Source organism: Aptenodytes patagonicus, chromosome 1 (genome assembly GCF_965638725.1).
Source record: "Aptenodytes patagonicus chromosome 1, bAptPat1.pri.cur, whole genome shotgun sequence".
Taxonomy (NCBI): domain Eukaryota; kingdom Metazoa; phylum Chordata; class Aves; order Sphenisciformes; family Spheniscidae; genus Aptenodytes; species Aptenodytes patagonicus.
The window spans coordinates 204,531,052-204,550,832 of record NC_134949.1 but is presented as its reverse complement, the minus strand read 5'-3'; the positions used below and the strand labels follow the sequence as shown (position 1 = coordinate 204,550,832).

The 19,781-nt window shown below is 44.2% G+C and overlaps 1 protein-coding gene across 9 annotated transcripts in view; it reads right to left on the bottom strand.

Moving 5' to 3' along the window:
- Positions 1 to 13,517: 13,517 nt before the first annotated feature.
- Positions 13,518 to 19,781, bottom strand: part of LNX2 (ligand of numb-protein X 2) — a 63,741-nt gene continuing 57,477 nt past the window's right edge. For all 9 annotated transcript variants that reach the window (XM_076328031.1, XM_076328029.1, XM_076328030.1 and 6 more), the window contains 2 exons: positions 18,160 to 18,318; positions 13,518 to 15,356 (listed from right to left, as the gene is read on the bottom strand). In XM_076328031.1, the coding sequence (XP_076184146.1) occupies positions 15,221 to 15,356; positions 18,160 to 18,318 (295 nt within the window). In that variant the 3' untranslated portion in view covers positions 13,518 to 15,220. The remainder of the gene's footprint in view (positions 15,357 to 18,159; positions 18,319 to 19,781) is intronic.

Genomic DNA, 19,781 nt, shown 5'->3' with positions numbered 1-19,781 from the left:
GCGGCAATTTGGGGAGCCCCCAGCTCAGCCCCTTGTCTGTGTTCAAGGCAAGGAGGAGGCTCTCAGCCTGACTCACGTGCCCCTGGGCAGGGATGCAGACAGAGCTTTGCTTTGCTGCTGCCCTGGCATCACACCAGTGAGCTCTCCCTGCATCCTGCGCTCACCCCCACCCCAGCCATACAGGGGTTTTAAAGTTGGAGCTGGTTGTGTGGAAATTATGTGCAAATATGCAAATTATTTCATTATGTCACTGGCATGAAATGCCACACACAGAGCGGATAAAAGCTTGGCAGCTACAGAAATGGGGAACGCGAAAAGGAGTTCAAAGAGGGATGCTAAGCTCCCTCGTCCTCCTCTTGCCCTCCGCGTGAGCAAGCTGCAGGGAGAAAAAAAGCCTCCAGGCTGGCCTGGGAAAGCGTGACATCTCCACCTAGCTTTCTATGGCTACCTCCATCGTGTTTTTTTAATGCAGCTGAACATCGATGCTTTGACTGGAACTTATTCACATATTAAGCCGCATCCGTGCTGTGTTTGCAGTACATGTACATTCTCCCCCGCCTCATCTAGTAAATCGTGAGTGGTAGAGAGAAGGAGAGACCAGGAGCTTCTGGGGTTTTTATCCTCCAAAGCAAAAAGTCAAGACTGGCAGTAAGAAAAGATTTTTTAGCATAATTTATTGTCTAACACAGCAGTGCCGGGGGTCAGGAAGGTCCCGCAGAGGATGGGACATGCACATGTGAAACGCCTGGAGTTAAAACGCCGAGGGAGTTTTTGAGAAAATATGAGTAAACCTTCCCAGGACACATGTTTTCCCACCCCTGCCTGGTGTCACACTCGTTGTTAGACGGCTGGACCGATCTGAGGCCGGAGGCTGCCGGCACTGACCTGGCATCGCTCTCGCCCCGAGCGCCGCAGCCAACCCGGGAGCTCACCTGCTCCGAAATCCTAACCCCGGCTGGCTTCTGCCGGCCGTGTCCAGCCTCACGCTCGGAGCCTCAGCAATTAGATCATTTAATAAACCATCTCATTTCGAGCTGTTTTGTGTAAAGCATTTTACCTGGCTTTATTTCTCGCATTGCTTTTTATTCCTTCAAACTCCAACCCCGCACATCGATGCGGTGCCGCTATTGTTGCCTCTAAAATGTTTACTCCTGGCTCTCTTTAGGACCTAAAAGGCTGAAAACTGCATCGTAATTGCCCAATTAGTCCTAATGCTGCGTGGTGTTGACTGTTTAGTTACCATATATTGTGTACAGAACTAATTGTGGTGAAAGTAAATGAATGTGAAGGAAACAAACAAGCTACTAGAAAATAATTACTTGGAGTGTTTCTTTTTAGTACCTGTACAGCAGATTTCATTATAGTCAACAGCTTCTAAAGCTGCTTGAAATAGCGGTATTTGTCATTTTCATAGAAACTTGATAATGACATTAATTTATCTTAATGGTCTGTTCTATTGTTATAAATAGTAAAATTAGCTTAAATTGTCTTGCTTTTGCTGGTTTTGGATGGCTCCAAAGGGCCCCACAACAGCAGATGAGTAGATAATTTGGTGTGCTTGACAGATTTCCAATAATTTGTTATGTGGAACATGAGGTAATGCTAGTACCATTAATGTTCATTTTCCTCTAAATTCATTACTGCCCTTTTCCCTTTTATCTTTTTTAATGTCTGGGCCATTTTTCTATATTTCAAGTGGAGCTACAAAGCCTATTCATATTCAGCTATAGTAGCTATTAACATTCTGCACATAGAGAACATCATGTAGAAAAACAACTCTTTATGAAATGATGAGACTGGTGGCTATTTATGCTGCAAAGTAGGCAAAATGGGTTGTTTGCTGGTATTAGGGATTGGCTGTAATTAAGTCAAATGTAATTTTAAAGAAATTTAAATGTTTTCATTTTTATAGCCAAGGTAAAACACAATTCAGGGAAATTCTAAGAAGGTGTAAATGCATTAATAAAAACTATTTTCCCTGTTTTCTACCACTCCTGTTTAAACTTCACCGAGGATTTTATGCATGGCTAGTTATTTGCACAATATTTTCTACCCAATTTAAACCTAATTAGTCTTGGGACAGTATTAAAATTGACGGTACTTTTATGTGGGTTTGCTGATATGGTAAAGAGCTGAACAAACAGGAGAGCTTTCCATCGGGGAAGAATTGTTTTGCCTTCTTTTCCTTTCTTTTTACTTTTGTATCTAACCAACATCAGCATCCTCTTCCCCTCCAGGTGCAGAGATGCAGAGCAATGGAAGGGGAGGAAGGGGATGATGTTTCGCTGTCCGTATCTCACCAGTGTGTACGTAGGTGTATACGAAAACCCAAGCAGAAGCAGTGAGACATGAGGCTGGCTGCCACGGGGTGAGTGTGGAGGGATACCTGGCACCATGGCCGCATCCCCATCATGTGGCAGGGGAGCAGGGGCAGGCCAGGAGGTGAGAGGGGCTTTGCTCTGGGAGAGGATGCCCTGGTGGTGCCTCGCTGGTGAACAGTGGTGGTGATGGTGGTGGTGGTGAGCCCCCATTCAGCCAGGCAGGAGAGGGATGACCCTGCGGGCACCCCCTTTCTGCTGGAAAGCGCTTGGTGAGCTGTAGATCTTGGCAGGCCAATGTGAATGCTTCCACCAAAGCGTGTCATTTTGATGAAACTTCAAAGAGAAAGCACTGCTGAGTGATGAAAGTATTTTTGATAATTGTCGTTTCATAAAATCTGAGTCATCTTTCAGAAGAGACTTCGTTGAGAACATTCTTAATTTCTGTATTATTTTTACATTATTTTTAGATTTCACAGAATCACAGAGGGGTTGAGGTGGGAGGGGACCTCTGGAGGTCATTTGGTCCAACGCCCTGCGCAAGCAGGGCCACCTCAAGCCGGTTGCCCAATACCATGCCCCGACAGCTTTTGGATATCTCCAAGGTGGGAGCTGATTTTTCTTCAGTTTAGGTGTATCAGGCAACATGCACCTCTGAGAGGCCACAGGTGAACACGATAGTCAAAACAGTGTGTTATTTTAAACTTCTCCTTAAAATGAACCACTGCTGATCACCAATGTAAATGTTCTACTTTTAAGTCCACCCCCCAGCATTGCTGCTTGGTTGTGACGGCATGATGATGGGACCCTCTCACCCAGGTTTAGCCACACAGGGGGGCCCGCAGCGAGCCCCCTCATCGGTCGGGGGGCACGGAAGCCTCCAGGGCTGGCCCAGCCCTTGCTTGGGCAAACACCTAAGTATATGGAGGGATCACCTTCCCGGCCTCCCTGCTGCTCGTGGAGGCACAATTAGAGGAGATGCTCAGCCTCTGGGTGGGTGAAGTCGGCTGAGATGGACCCTCCCCACAGCTGCCAACAAGGTGCATGGGCATTTTCCCTCCGCAAAACTGGGGACCCCAAAGGTGGGTGCCCTAACACCAGTTGGCATCGCCGCCTGGCTCCCTGCAGCTGACAGCAGCAGCCAGTGAGGGTGCAAGTGCTTGTGGGGGGTGGCTCTACCCAGTGTTACTCCTAAAGAGATCATGTTTCCCTGACAGCCCCCCAACCACAAGCTTTGAGCTGGGTTTCATCTGAGATGCATCATTTCCAACCCAGGAGCACCTTACAGGAGGTGGCTTGCGGTGATGGCCCCCCAGCATGGACCTCCCTGAGTACCCCACCCCTTGCGACTCCCTTGGGTGCCCCATTTTTATGTCTTACCATGTGTGCTTAATGTTGTCCGATGCTGCCTGCATCCTGGGAGAAGAGCTGAAATATTCTTCGTTGCTTAAATTTTCTTGACTGCTCTCAAAACCAGCCTCTCTCAGGAACTTTACATCTGACTTATTTGGAGAACTCCTGCGAAGCGCTAGCTATCTACAGTAGGATTCATCTCACCTACCTTTAGACACTATTGTGCGAAAGTCGGTACCTCGGCTGCTCATCCCCGCTCGCTTTCAAGACACAGAAAAAAAAAAGCTATGCCCACAGTGTGAGTCATCCAATTTATTTTAGACAACTACATTAGGATGAGATGAACAGCACCTAAAAGTGCCTATTTCTCTCCATGAAGGAGAAAGGGAGCCTAAGCTCCCCTTTATAAACATTAGGTATCAATGTGACGGATATCTGTGCCTGGGCAGAGCATCTCTATCCTCGTGCCTCACATCCAGACCGTCGGTGGGAGAGATGCCTGTCTGGTGAAATTCTCCTCCATCGTGAAGCTCCTGGGTAGCTCAAAGGTTGCGCAGTTACAGCCGTGTTTTACTTCAAGGTACGGAAGCGCAACACAATTATGCATTGCAAAGTCTTTCTGGACTTCCAAAGCTTGTGTTTCTTTCCAAGTTTGGGCTGAAGCTTACCTGCAGTCTCCCCAAAGGTCTATTTTGCTGTTCCTGTTTTGTATAGATGAGTTTTAAATTTTTTTTTTTAAAGATGTGCTTGTCTTATTTTTAAGTTCTGGAGATGTCGCTGTGCATGCTGAATTTTAAGAAAATCCTTTTTGTCTGTCGCTGCTCCTGTACTGAGAAATATATTGACCTGACTGAGCATTTATAATTAAAATATCTGATATTCAAAGCTTCCAAAGACTCACTGAATGACAGTCAGACACACCTGGCTGAAGCTGGAAACAGCACATTTTATCTGTTGTTTGCAAGCGTCTGTCACAACATGCCAGGTTTGCTGCTCACTCCCTGGTTAGCTTTTATCTGTTTGACAATGAAAAATCATGCTAAATGACGGGGAAATTTGCATCGCAAAGATGCTCAGCCTTCCTTCTTCACGATAAAGTCGATAGGTTTTTCATTTCAGCATTGCAACCCGTACAATTGGTAAAAAATCACTCTCAAGCCTAGGTGAGCAGCTCCTTATTCTTCACTGTGAATGGGAGAGAGTGGGAGAGCAACGCAGCCTCTGAAGGATACGGCTGATAAAATATTTACCCTAAACCAAGGAAGATGTCCACCTGGCTGTTCATTTGTAAAATAATAACTGAAGAATGAGCCACAAGCCTCGCATCTTGTTCACTTTGGTTGACTTTACCTGGAGTCCCTTAGAGGAAGCTGTGGCCGGTGCCCGGGAAGACCCTGCCCGCCTGCGGCAACTGATAGCCCCTGCGAGGCCACCAGCGTCAGGCAGCGGCGTGATGGCTGGGCCAGCCATCAGAGTGGCTCCGAGCGGGGGGCTGGCAGCGTTGCCAGTAAAACCTCCCTTTCAGGGCTTTACCACACGTGTGTAAAGGTTGATGTGCTTTGGGGCTCTGCACAGAGGACTTTGTTTAGGGAGCAAGACTTTGTTTTAGTTGTATTTCAGAGAACAGGTACTTGAATGCTCCGGCCATGAGAAACAGCGATAGCTGAGGAGCTGTGGCTCCTTGTGCTAACAGAGCATGATTTAAGGCAAAGTCAAGCCATTACAGACACCTCTTGTTGATAATCCATGCACGGCATAGTCGTGTAGCCCATGAGACCATAATACATGCAAAGACCTGGATGGAGTTGATCTATTTGCTAATAGAGTTAACCAATTCTAGCAATAAATGAAGGATTTTCTAAAAGCAGACGAACGCATTAGACATCATTAGATTGGGGCAAGTATTCCTCTGCCTCATGCAGGATGGGCGAGCAGCAGCAGCCGTCTGCCAAAAGAGGTTTCTGCGGCGCTTCTTGATTGACTCCACTCCTGATAAAAAATCCCTCCCCTTACCTTCCTTGCCAACAAAAATAATGAGACACAGAAATAAAATGAAATAAGTGTAGACAGAAGCATAGCTGCTGGATGCTCCTAAAGCCTGCCCTGGGGTTGAATCACCTGTCCTGGCTGTAGCTTGCAGCAGCAGTTCTGGTCCAGGGGTGCTGGGTGAGTGGTGGGGTCAGTCCTTCCCAGGTCTTGGTACTTTGGGAAAGGTATAGGTTATATAAAAGATGAGGGGAAGGTGAATTTGGACAGAAAGAAGCAGAGGAAAAATGGGTGGGTTTTTGTTTGTTTTTTTTTTAAACCTAGCTAAGACTGATTTACAGCTGTGTAAGGAAGCAGAGCCGTGCCTCAAGGAGCTGCGAGTCTGGAAAGAGAACAAATAAGTGAAATTCAGTCTTGCCCATGCCGGGCCACCCAAAAGGCTGCAAGCTTTTAGGTAATTATCTATAATTTGTTACCTATAACATATAGGGTTTTATAATTAATTATATGGGTAATTATACGGGTAATTATACGGGTAATACATAATATATAGATCAGAAAAATATATTATCTATAAAATATGCTAGAAAATTACCTACAGTTTCCCTGTCCTGAGGTTTTCATTGATTATGCACCCTAGTTCCTGACCACATCCAATCTTGCCTACTGGCTGGGAAGCAGGATGCTACCAAAACCCGTCCTTGTGCAAGCACTGCTGTTGCAAGTGGCTCTGGGCCTGGGCCAGGGGTTTCGGAGCACGTTGTTGGAAATTGGTGCCACCCAACCTCCGAGAGGGTTCCTGGGGAGGCCACTGCAGTACAGGTTCATGTGCATGGTCATTGACCAAGGGGGTATTTTCCTTTGAGCGTGTGAGTCCCAGGAGACTCAGTTGATGAAAAATATTTTTCTGTGGTTGATGTCTCATTAGATTTCTGGCAGATGCTTTTGGAGAGAGAAAAAGGGAGCAAGTGTTTCACTGAAGAAGTTCCTTGTAAATACAGTTTCTTTAGATTGCAGTTCAGGTTGCTCCAGACAGCTGAGATATATGGTCTGAAAATACAACTATTTTTGATGTCAGAGAAAGTACTGAAACTCATATAGATGATGCTAGCATCCAGGGGAAAGGCAGTAAAACTGGCAACACTGACACATGAACACCCCCCGGCAGGATACAGCGTATGGGAGTGAGGACTGACCCTGCACCCCAGGGGGACAGCCCGAGGAGGGAACTTCTTGGGCAAGAGGCAGGTGTGCCTGGGGCTCTTCCTGCCTTGCTAAATGAACCAGGACCGGGGAGCCAGCCCCGGCACCAGGCTGCTGATGGCACTCAGTGCCCGCCTTGCTTTAGCTTCACGGTGCAAAGGCATTCACTGGATGGGAGATAAAAACGCGGACACTGAAACAGTGCTCGCAGAGGAACAAGGCACAGGGTCACAAGTTTCCAAAAACACCGTGACTGGTGCTGGAAAGCAGCGGCTGCAGCACAAGCTAATGGGGATCACCCAATTCAGCATCTGCCTGTGCAAAGGCCAGTGCCAGGAAAAGCTTCCCGGTTACAGGAGACGAACACTGACCAAAAAGGCTGAGCAGCTACTCACGGCTGCTGTGAGAGTGGACTTGCTGACTGGGGGCCAAAGGTGTTGAAACTTTTCTCAGATGAGCTGTGGCACTGAAGGAGTGGGCAGTGCTGGGGGCACACGGGTGCAGATGGTGGAGGGAGGGTGGCCCTGTGGTACACCCGCTCCACGGGGAAAAAGCCCTGTGGTTGCTCCTGGTGGTTATTCCCACTGCTCTGGACCTCTGGTATCCCCAGTGTACAGGAGCAGTGGGACTGGTTTCACCGTGGGAGATGCAGAGTTGGATCCTGGTCCATCCTCAGCCCAGTTCATATGCAAAAGGCACCAGGGAAAGAGGGACCACTCGCTTTTCCGCTCACCCGGAAAGTGATGCCCTAGACGCACCTCTGCTCAGCGGGCAAGGAGCTATGAAAGGAGGCAGATGCAGCAGAAGACATGTGAGCTATTTTGCCCCTGCCTATGGGGATGTAGGAGAGGGGGCTGGCTGCTCTCTCCCTGAGGTCGGCTGCAACGCACCAGCAGCACTCCAAAATTTGCTGATTATCACAGCTTGAGTTTAACTGAGCCGAGCTGGAGATGGGGTAACTGAAATTCAACAAGTCTCAAAATATTTGCTGTTCTGCCCCTGCATGAACTCACACAAATCTATTTTTCAAGGTTTATGGTAAAACCCATTCGTGCAGCTCAGGCCAGGCTGGAGCTCTTTTCTGCATCATTAATTCCTTGGCTTGCTTTTCTTTTTCCAAAGTTTTCTGCAGGTCATTCCCCCCAAGTGCAGCGAAGGATGGAAGAGCACATTGAAATCATTATTGATAAACAGTTACATCTTGAAGCTACACAGAGCCATTATTTCACAAAGATGCGAACAAAATGGTTTTGCATCGTGTGAATTATTTTCCTATTTGAAACACAGAATCTCTCTCAAATAGCTTTAAAACCCATATTGTAGTGAAGCATCCAGTTTGTTCCATTAACTACTCACGGAGTCAACTGGAGAACCACTGTTATTAATTTCAATGGAAAGCTAAAATGCAGTTCATTTTCTGTAATTGCAGGCCCATCACCTAAAGACCCAGGAAAAGCTTTTAATCCAAGGCATTTTTAGAAGGGTATGATTACAACGCATATCTTTATGAGGTGCATAATTACCAGGGTGTCAATCACAAAGAAACACAAAGAGCCAAACTGTTAAGAGAGTGGTCCCCTCCCTCCGCCCTAGGGCCGCTGGTGTGTGGGGTGCTGGGGTGGGTGCTGGAGGTGGGGGACCACTCCGGGACCCAGCCGTGATGCTTCACCCGTGGTGGGGAGCAGCAAACCCAGCAGCCGTCCTGGCGCTAGGCTGCACCCCCAGCGCCAACGGTGCCGGCAGCGATGGAAAGCCCAAAATACCCCTCAGACCTCCCTGCGCCACAGGCCACGTGCTACTTGTAAGAGGATGATGCAGGGAGACTGAGAGCCTGGAGGAAGCATTAGCAGGCTGGAAGATGCCTTGGAAAAAGCAGCACTTACAGGGTCGTAGGGGAGTGGACGAGCATCACAGCAGTGGGATGGGGGACAGGGAACACGCAAAAGGGTCAGGAAAAACAATGGAAAGCTTGGGATAATCTGGGGGTAAATGCTATTTAGCTTAAGGATGAGAAAAATTCTGTGAGCTGTAGAATATTCAGCAGAATAAAAATTCACCCCAAGGGCACAGGAGGATCCACCACAGTCAGATGGCTGTCCTGGGACCCCTGGATGAGGGCTGCAGTGGTGTGATGGCTCCTGTCCTGTCTGCCCTCATGAACATCACCCCGTGCCAAGCTGCCAGCTGCATTCACACCGCAGCCAGAAGGGACCACACGGTTTAAATTTGAGGTCTTTGCTACCTTGACTCTATTCAATCAAAACAAATTGCAGAGCTTCTCCAGCCTGCCTGTGCGAAGAGGAAACTCCGGCTGGAGGGAAGAAGAAAGGAAAACCTTTGGTTTTGAATTATTGCTTGGCTGTTTCACTCAAGGAGGGACAGCCATGATCGCCTGCTGCAATTCAAGGCTACTGCAGCCCGGAGGCGTACCAGCAGGACTTGCAGCCGCAGGCAGAATTTCAGCGCAAGGCCACCATTTCCAAGCAGATCCTTTGTACTCACAAAGCTGAATCACGGAGGAAACTCAAATTGGTGGAAACACATCAATGCCAGAAGACAGACACACTTAAATCAGGTGTTTGACATGCATTAATGGCCCCTTTCCTTCAGCTCTTGGCTCCAGTCCTCTCCTCCTTTAAGCACCGATGGATGCTGAGCGGTGGCTGCAACGGCAGAGGTGTGACAGAGCTCAAGGTGTTTCTTTCCAGGGCTGCTTCACCAGTAAAGAGGAGCCACCTTGTGCTGCGTCCCACAATGAGGGACCCTTTAATTGATTGCAAAAAGAGCCAAGTGTACTTAGCACCTCGGTGGATGAGGACTAAGGTGGGTAAAAGCGGTGGCAGAAGTAGCTGTTTGGGAAACAATTCAATTAATAAAAAAGTAACAAACAAAAAGGTCAAGCCTTGCCTCTGCTGTGCTGCATTTAATCTGTACATGTACGCAAGACTTCAGACTCCCAGTTTTGTGGGTTTTTTTTAGCTGGAACATTTCCCCAAACACGATAACATTTTTTAACTTTAGTGGATGACATTTTGTAATATGTTTAAGGATCTGTAATACTTTATGCTTGTAGCTTTTTGCGATTGTTGTTCCATATGGCACTGATGCCGGTATTAAAGTTTAATATGATTAGAAAGCTCAATTGTATAACCATGGGGTTATACTCTTTTTCTATTCTAATCTGATTAAAATGCTTCTCCTTCAGTAGCTTTCTGCAATAGCTTTATAGCAAAACCTGGGAGCAAAGCCACCAGCAGTTTGGTTTGTCCCAGACTGAAAAAAATACCAAATGGGTTCCTTAATTGCGTATTTCATTCGTTACCACACAAAGCTGGGTCCAAACTACAAACCCGGCTCCATTTGGCTTTAGGGGAGCTGCTTGCTGAGAAAGGGCTTGTGGAACCAGTCCGATGCCCAGGCTCACCCTGAGGCTGATTAAGGTTCAATACCTGCCTGCTTTAGGAGCAGAAAAAAGGTGTTTGGGGTCTTGCTGCCTGGTGCCGAGGTTGCTAAGCAATGAAGTCACTACAAGTGGCTAATGTCACGGCTACATCTAAACCCCATCATAGCATTAAATTCATCATTGTAATTAAATTCTCTCCCTGCCTATGATACCATCTCCCTTACGTGATGTATCTTGTCCAGCCTAGTGGTGAACTAGTTAATGCAAGAGAACACAGCCACCTCTAATTTCCATTGCCATTTAGTGCTCATACGCCACAATTTATTACCAACCTGAAGGCACAGTACAGAAAATGTGCTGCAGAGAATGTGATAGTCCATTAATAGGTAAAAGCATGAAGAAAGAGCTCTGTTTTACTAAAATTTACCTCCTCTCCAACTGTTCCTCTAATGATTACCAACACTGGTATGGCAGAAGAGCTGTAGAAGACCCAACATAGCTCCTGAAATAGTGGTGGTTTTGCACCACCATTCACTATACTTTGGGGGTAAAGCAGAGCTGCTAGATGAACCCCACACACAGCAGAGGTTATTCTGTGTGCTATGGATCCATAGCGTTAGGCAAACCTAACTCCAAGACCAGAGTTAGAGTGCTCCTGATGTGTTTACATGAACCCTTGCAGCTGCATCTTAGAAGGCAGGGGTGGTTGTTTTGCTCTCCCCTTCCATGTCTTGCCCAATTCCTCTCCCTCCTGCGATGGGAGCGGTTGGTTCTCATTCCTCCTTTGGCAAAACAAACTTGGCTTTCCCTGCTGAGGAGCATGCTGTTCCTGCTTGGCAGTGCTTACAACCCACAGATTCCTCCAGCCAGCCTTTACCAGCATAGTTTAACAACAAAAACAACCCCCAAACCCAAACACATTCCTTCTCCTTCTAAAATAGCTTCAGGCACAGTGAATGCCACAGCTGATGCTGAGCAGGCTCCGCACCTTTGACTGGACTCTCAGGCCTCTTTGATTTCTGAGTTCTCTGAAGTTTTCTGCATCACTCTACAGAAGGGAGCTCTCATCACCATCATGTCAATTGCAATGCATCACTGACATGGGCATTGCATCCATATTGCGCTGCTAATATTCAGGGGACCCATCCATGTGATATGGCAACAAACGGAAGGACATCAACATTTAGCTAGAATTAAACTTTCTTACCCATATAACATTATTTGAATTGTCCCAGAAGCATAAAGTCTAAGGCTTTCTTCATCCTCTGGGCAACAATAATCTCAGAATTGTTCTTCGCTAGCTGGACAGATTTATGTCAGGTGTGATGAGGCCACTACAAATCATTTTCTGTCTCTCCTTTTCCTATGTGTTGGGGGAGATCCACTTTTTAGGTAAGTAAGCTTGCCTAGAAGTTGCCTGAGACAACTGCAATGAGGATGTTCACCGACCTTCCTTGGTGTTACAACAACTTCTTGGGCCGTGTGGCATCAGACACGTGTGGCCTTAACTCCATGTCTGCCATCATTGCTGCCCTGCCTGGCATACTCGTTCTTTTAACTCATCAGGATCTCCTACCTTAGTTCATTAACAAATCTTTATGATCCATTAAAATTGCCTCAGAAGTAAATGGACAAGTTTCTTAACTAAAAGGAACTTGCCTTGCTTCTGGTATTATCTGACTCACACTGTATCTGAGAACCAGGCTTAGATTTTCATTACACCCACCCCAGATCTATCAGGGAATTTGCAAATAAATGAATTCTTAATTCTTTTGCGATGTTGAATTTTCCCCTCAGTTGTTCCTGACTCTAAATAGGAAGTTTAGAGCGGCAAATGAAATACCTTCAGATTTCACTTCATTGGCATGCTGTGAAGCAGAATAAACCATTTTACATTCTTCGCTGGAGATCCCTAGGGTTGTTTGGGGAAGATGTTCCTCCTACAAAGCTCCAGCACACAGATGACTGGGTCCACCACCTCACACAACAGCTCCGTGCACCTTCAGCTGCAACAATGAATTCCTTAATCTGTCTGTAAATCAGAAGTCTGACGGTCTGGCTCTTACCTTACAAGAAGTACAAGAGCTAATAACCTACTGGCAGATGCGTCTGGTTTCTTCTGCATTTCTGTACACAGACATGGTTTTGTTTTAAAGGAACTCATCTATTCATAACCCACTAACTACTGCAAGGAATAAGAATCCAGGTTCTGGGCAACTTTACTGCGAATCATTAAGAAATTGCTTTTAGACTCATTCCAGCTTCGCAGACGTCTAAAGACAAAGCATACTTGCCTGCAGGAGATGGAGATGGGAATTGATTACCAGGAGGCTCAAGTTTCAGCTGTAAAACTGATGTTTCCAGCAAGACTGTCTCCTTGCATCAAATCTATGCTGTGAAAACATCCTCCAGCTGATCAGTAACAGGTGGCGTTGAGGGGAAAAGAGGAAATGCTGCTTGCGGCAAAGTACCGTAAGGCACAGATCTTACCTCCGCTTTAGAAACGCTTCTCGGTACTGGAATTACTGGTTAAACAGCTGGTACGTTACCCTGGCAGGATAAGCATGCCCTCAGACTCTTTTGGTACATTCACTAACTGTAATTTATGGTAAATCACAGCAGAAAAGACATATCTTTAAACTGAGTCTGCATTGAGCTACCCGTTCTTTTGCAAAGAGTGAGACAATACTTTGAGTTATTACAATGAGTAGAATGAACTTTTATTCATCCTTCATTAATACCATACAATTAGATAGCAATATCTGGGGGGGAAAAAAAAAATCTTGAAATAATTTAAAACAGAAGGCACAGAAAACCAAACCCAACTATGCAGCTACAAGAGAAAGGGGAAAAAATGATTCATGAAGGGAATTAATTCAGAAAGGTTTTTATCACTAGACATTCTGATCAAAAGCTACAGCACACAGAAACAAAACCGCACAGTTTAAGCTAACCCATGCTTTTGTTACATATACATATAAAGGAAAAAAAAAATCTAAAAATCTGATTTTTGCAGGGTTTTGGAAGAAAAGTGTAATTTTTAAAATAAAAAACATTAGATCTAGTACGTATGTCAAAATCTCCCCTAAAGTCTACACTAAGATGTACTTTACAAAAAAATCTGCATTAAGAGCAAAGCATACAGTTAAACAACATCTGGGGATGGGAGGAAACTTGTTCTCAAATCAGTTAGAGTATCAAATAAGTTTGGTGTTCGCTTCAGAAACAAAGATTCTCATTACAGTAATATACTGTAGAGGACATTCTTTTGTATTTTAATATTATGAAATTAAACTGATAGCATACATTACAGAGAGGAATAAACCCACTTCATTCATATGATATTTTTACAATTTTTTTGCAAAAGAGTAACTTTATTTCTTTTGAAAACAAAGCTACTGGAATTAATGTCATGCGATAATGTGCCCTGATATTATACCGGCTAAGTTTGAAAATAAAGTTCATGCTTCACAATTGAAATATGCTGTGATTCTCAAATACATTCTCTGGTAATTAATAATACAATACAGAAGTCATTCATAAAATCAGTTCAGGTTGGGAACCTGGTTTACAAATGAAGCTCTTTTTCAAATATGCAGAACACTGACAACACACAGGGTTAGCTTCAGGTCAGCACATTTCTTTCTGCGCTCCACCCCTCTTTTCTTAAACGAATGGGTGCTTAGCCTGCAAATACCACGGAAAGGCAAAGTCTAGAAGTTACAGGTTGGTATGTAAAAATACTAAATACAATCCAAGATAAATAGTATTACTCTTACTGACAACTTAATAGCAGCTGCTCTCTAAAGGAAAAAAAAAATACTATCCTGAAATGCAAGAGAGATCGTTTCAGCATTTGATATCAAGGCATTTGCACATTTGTCAGGAGGTGACAGAACAAGAGTGAACTTTGCAGCTTACTTTGCAGTTGGACTTGAATTCAAACAGCCTTCCTTCTAGCCTGCCCACCTGTAAACCATAACATATGGTTTCTTAATAGCTTGCTTTTTTCCTGGAAATAATTCTCTCATTTAGAAAGTACAAGTCAAAGTATTGTTTCCACACATGCATAAAGAGAGCTGACAACTACAATAGAAACGGTAAAAATTATCTTCATAAAAATGTTCATCAAAATTCTCTGACATAGTAAAACATTCGTTTGTAAAGTCAAGTCTAATACTGCAAGCCATTCACTCAAAGGCGACCTCGGGCACGTGTGTATTCTTGCCAGCGTTGCAACAGTAATTACTTCCATATTTCTCGTCATTATAGGATACAAACTCTGTAATATATTAAAGTTTCCTAACAAAGAGTCCAATTATTGCACTTTATAAAAATTCCAGTAATATCAGGCTTTTGTCCTACTTTTCTGTGAACACTGATGCCCTGCAAGAAAAATTTGGGGGACCAAGTAATTTCTGATGTGTAAGATGGATTATTTGAATCAGTCTGAAATATGGAATCAAAAATGGAAAGGCTTACGAAATGAAGAGACGTACCTTTGGAAACAGATTTTGATTCATAGCAGCAGATAGATGTGTCATTGCTGTACTGACACACGTTCCCTTTGCAGGGAAGAAAGGGTACATGGCTATTACGTTTATATATCACTTATAACTTGAGGACTGTGCAGAGAAAGCCAAAGAACCACTAAGTTCTGCTGCTGACTCTACAAGCCTGACGGGGAAAGCTCAATGACAGCCATATCAGAGCGGGAGTTTCTCTGTGAGCTCGTGTATATCTGCATTTGCATCAGCAACGAATATAGCAAACAGAAATGGCTATTTCAGGATGGAAAGGTACATAGAGCGAGTCTGAGAGGCCCATAAAAAAAGAAAATACAGCAGTTTTGGCCCTGCTTATAACCAGCTGTATCAATAGGGAAAAAAAGATAGAGGAGATTTTTGTGTCAGCTATCTAGAAAAAAAAGCTGCTTGAACCAAAGTGATTCCCAAATCTATATGAGGCTTCCAGGCCAGCAAATCACGGTTAAAGTTACTTTGTTCCTCTGCTCCTTCAGCATGGGAACGAGCGCAGAATGGCTCATTCCAACCGTGGACAGTCCATTTACAGCAACAATCATATCACCACACCTAAAAACACAAGAAGAAAAAAACAAACAAACAAATGATGATTACTGCTCTGCAGTAACCAGTACACACCAACAAACAGCACTTCACCTCTGGGGTGATAGGTTTCCATCAGGTTGGAAGCGCAGCTAAAAAACCCGAAGGAGTTCAATTTTAAGCCTGTTTTACTACTGAAACTCATCTGGGAAACTCCCAAATCACTGGATTTCAGTTCTAATACAAAAATAGTTCTGCATTAAGAGCTGACCTGTATGGAAATGTGAGGGAAGAGAGCTGGCAAGATCTAACGGAGTCAAGAGAAGATAATGAGATAGCATGTGCATGACAGAAAAGCGTTTCTCTTTGTTTGTGTGGATTATAACACATTTACACCAAACATGCCTTTACCGTGGGAGGTGTAAGTAAAGATACTTATGGCTACCAACCGCATTCCAACCGAGAACCTTGTTTTCAATGGCTTATGATTTTGTCAAATGTAACCATTTGGCTTGAAATCTCCCTCAGCAGATGGTTCAACTGAGAAGCTGTAGCATCTCTGTGTTTTGAAGCAGGGAATAGAAATTTGGGAGGGTGCTGTTTACTGGCCTTGAGAAAATTGACCTCGAAGGGTTAAGTTTCAATTTTTACAAGCTCAAGAGAAACTTTAAAAAAAGCACTTAAGTTCTTCCTACATTGAGCATGCTCCGTCTCCATGCATCTCTTCTCTGTGACCTGAGTGTGTGTTTGGCATCGCCCAGAGCACTCGAAAATTACTCTGGAGATCAAACAGGACTTTTCCTGAAACTCATCCTCCCAACTACTGGAGGCACCAAAATGGATGGCAAAAAGATGCTCTCCTGAGCTCTCCCGGTGCCCTCCACTAGGGCAGAGCAGAGGAAGAAGAGGCAGTGTGAGCAACACCAGCCAAATGTACACTCAAGAGCTCTTCCCTGCCTGAACCAAGGTACCCCATCAACCAAACCAGTTCACTGAGTGGGGTCTCACTCACCCAGCCTTTCTGCTGAAATCATTTCACCTTCTATAAAATCACACCAGACAGATAATGTAGACAGAAAACTCTCTTAACTATTGAACTGTGAAGTTATTTTCTCCCTCCACTCTAGCCTAACAAAACATTTAGATAATTTAAACAAAACAGAACAGCTTCAAAAAGACCTGCCCCACGATAACTCATGGTGCAGGTTCTAAGGAGCTCTCCCTTGTTGATGGCCCATTTTTAAGTCCATATTCTCAGTGAGACAGTACATTTGAACAGAGGGTACTATATCACACAAGAGCATCTCTTCCATTCCTTACAAGGGGGTAAGTGTGACCACAACCACTCTTCCCCTCTTCTTAGGAATGATGCTTGAATTTCCATTTGAAGACTTCTAGTTATTAATTCCCCAATTTGAAATTATTTCTTTGGCTTGAACTAAAATCTTTCATTTAATCCAAACTGTTTCATAGTTGGCCAAAACAGATGTAATTTTGTGTCAGCCAAGCTATTTTTTCATTTATTTGTTTAGTCATTGAACTGAAAAATCAATTACTGGCAAGGCTCTAGGCATAAGTACATTTTCTTCTTAAGTTGCTTTGTAAGTAAATCTACATGTAAAAATCATGCCATAAAACTTTAAGTTGCATATTCTTTACTGCCACCTTCACAAAAAATGAGTTTATGAACAAGAGAACCTTTAATAGGAATTGTAAGTCCTAGTTCTGAACTAATCCTAAACGAGGCCAAGATGCATATATGGATACTAGACCTGGGGCTTGCATCCAAACATAATGTCTAAGTAGAATCATAGAATCTTTAAGGTCAGAAGGGACCCTGAGGAGGTCTCTAGTCCCACCTCCTGCTCAAAGCGAGGTCAGCTGTGAGATCTGACCAGGTCTCTCAGGGCTTTATCCAGTGAGGTCTCAGAAACCCCCAAGGGCAGAGACCACCCAACTTGCGCCACTGCCTGACCATCCTCATGGGGAAATAGTTTCTCCTTGTAACCAGTCTCAACCTCTTTTGTTCAACTTGGGCCTGTTGTCTCTTGCCCTCTCGCCCTGCACCACTGTGAAAAGCCCGGGCTCTGCCTCATTGATAATCTCCTTGTAGGTACTGGAAGGAGCTGTTAGGTGCCCCTGAAGCCCTCTCCCTCACAGGGCAAGTGCTCCAGCTCCCACCATCTCAGGGGCCTTCGCTGAACTTGCCTCATTTATCAGTGTCTTTCCTGCCAACTAATGATTCTCAGGGCACTGGCATGGGGACTTGGTTCCTTAACGATCTTTTCAGAGATCTTTTGCATCTACTTTCTTGCCTGTCCATTAAAGCAGCAGCATCCATCTTCAGTACCAGAGTTTCCAGCAATGGCTTCAGAAGGCTACATGAAAGGATAAAACAGTTTTTCCCACTTTACAGAAATAAGTTCTAATTTTTTAGCTGTTCTCTAGGAAGACAAAAATGTTATAAACTGGCCAGTTCTGCACATACGCATTTTGCAATGTCTCTTGGCCTAAAGAAGAGTTCAACATGGAGACGGAGACAGCAGGTGACATCAGCACTGCAGCTGGGGAGGAGGATGGGAGATGGCAGAGATGCCAGCACAAGCACCACCTCTGCCAGACGCCCCTTCCCCAGCAGAAACACCCCGTACTTCCCTGCATCACACTCATCAGGGAGGCAAAGCACTACTGGGCTGCATGACCCTCCCCAGCACAAGATGCTACAGCATATTTCATTAAGCAATTAGTTGCACTGGCATGTAACTATTTAAAAGTGTTTATTATTATTAGTGTTGTTACTATTATTATTATTCCTGTTATTTTCGCTTACTTTAATCTTCCATCAAAGTACGCGGGAGTTCCAAGAACAATCGTTTTAATGAAGAAAGGCTGGTTCGTGTGGTTCTCCTCGTAGCCACCGACAATGCTGAAACCCCAGCTCCCTAAATTGCTCCGCCGCAGTACTACGTCATGGCAGCTATGTAGGCAGCTGTGGAATGGAAGCACCGGATAGCAAGAGAAAAAGCCGTGTATACCACATATAGATATTTTTATAGTAGACACAACACCTGCTGTCTCATCATTACCACCGTGCTAAGCGTGGAAGAGAAGGGGAGGGATGGAGATTAGACTTCTGTTCCCAAACAGAGTAATTTTGCAATATTCAAACCGATTACCAAAAAAAGCCCACAATCTTAAGACAGAAAAGTGTTTTAAAAGAAATAATCCAGTGCTAGAATAATTACTTAAACACGGTTAACTCTGTAAACTGACAGTAATAGAATGGCATTTTAGGGATTTCACAGGTGGCAAGAATGTGGGTGGAAAATAGATACCCGATGTGTTTAGTTTGCAAGTCAAAAATGCAATGCATTTTTCTTCCACCCCCAGCCAGTCTAGGCTTTTTCTACTTTAAGTAAAGATCTAAAAATCCATGCATCATCTTCTCTACCTCTGAACTGATGTATCACCAGTAATGAAAATATAAATGATTAACCATTTTAGTACACAGAATGTAAGTAATTCAGATCATGCTTCACTAACTGTACTGGTATATGTTATCTTCCCCAGTGAAAATTAATTCTTGACAATGAAGTAGAGAATAATTAAAAAAAAAAAAAAGAACATAGAAATTAACTTTTGGGTAAAAAAGATGTTAAGTTCTTTACTGATGTACAACAGTCCTTTAAAGAATAGCAGCACAATGCATAGCGTAACTTTAGGAGCCATGCATGGGCATCTGTAGTATATAAGCAATAAACCACTGCTAAAGCATGGAAAGCAAGTACATTTACCAAAACTGAGAGCTGTTTATTGAGATTAGGCAACTCCTTAATACTTGAATGGAAGAGAAATTAATTGATAGTAAAACTCAGGAAATAAAATGAAAAAGTGTGAAATCTTTGGACGGCCAACGCATGGTTCTGTTATCTTCAACTGCAATTCTGCTACCAATACGCCTGGTTCTTATTGTGGTTTTATGCTTAAACTACAGACCTGAGCCCGGTAACTCTATCAGAGGGAGATGAATTAACCTGCACACCCTGACTGAAGTTAATAAGACTATTTGCTGTAGTGGGAGCTCTTCTTGATAGCAAGCAATGCCAGAATGAGCTTATAGCTGTAGCCACAAGAGAGTGAAAAACAGAAGAGTAAAAATGAAACACGGTGATGTCCAGCAGACTGCAGATTAGTCAAGGGGAGGGAGCTCACTGCAAATCTTGACGAGTTTTTGCATTTGGCAGAGATGGTAGTGAGTTCTTGAAAAAAATACATGGGGATTTGTAACTACGGGCTTGTACATGTGCAAGACACCTGTGTCAAGAGTATGTGAGAATGGCATGTCTGATCCAATATTCTGAAGTTGTATATTTGGCCTCACAAATTTAGGTAGCAGATTAGCAAAGAGACATGTGGGTAAATACTTTGTTTTTATTAATAATCTCTCTGGTT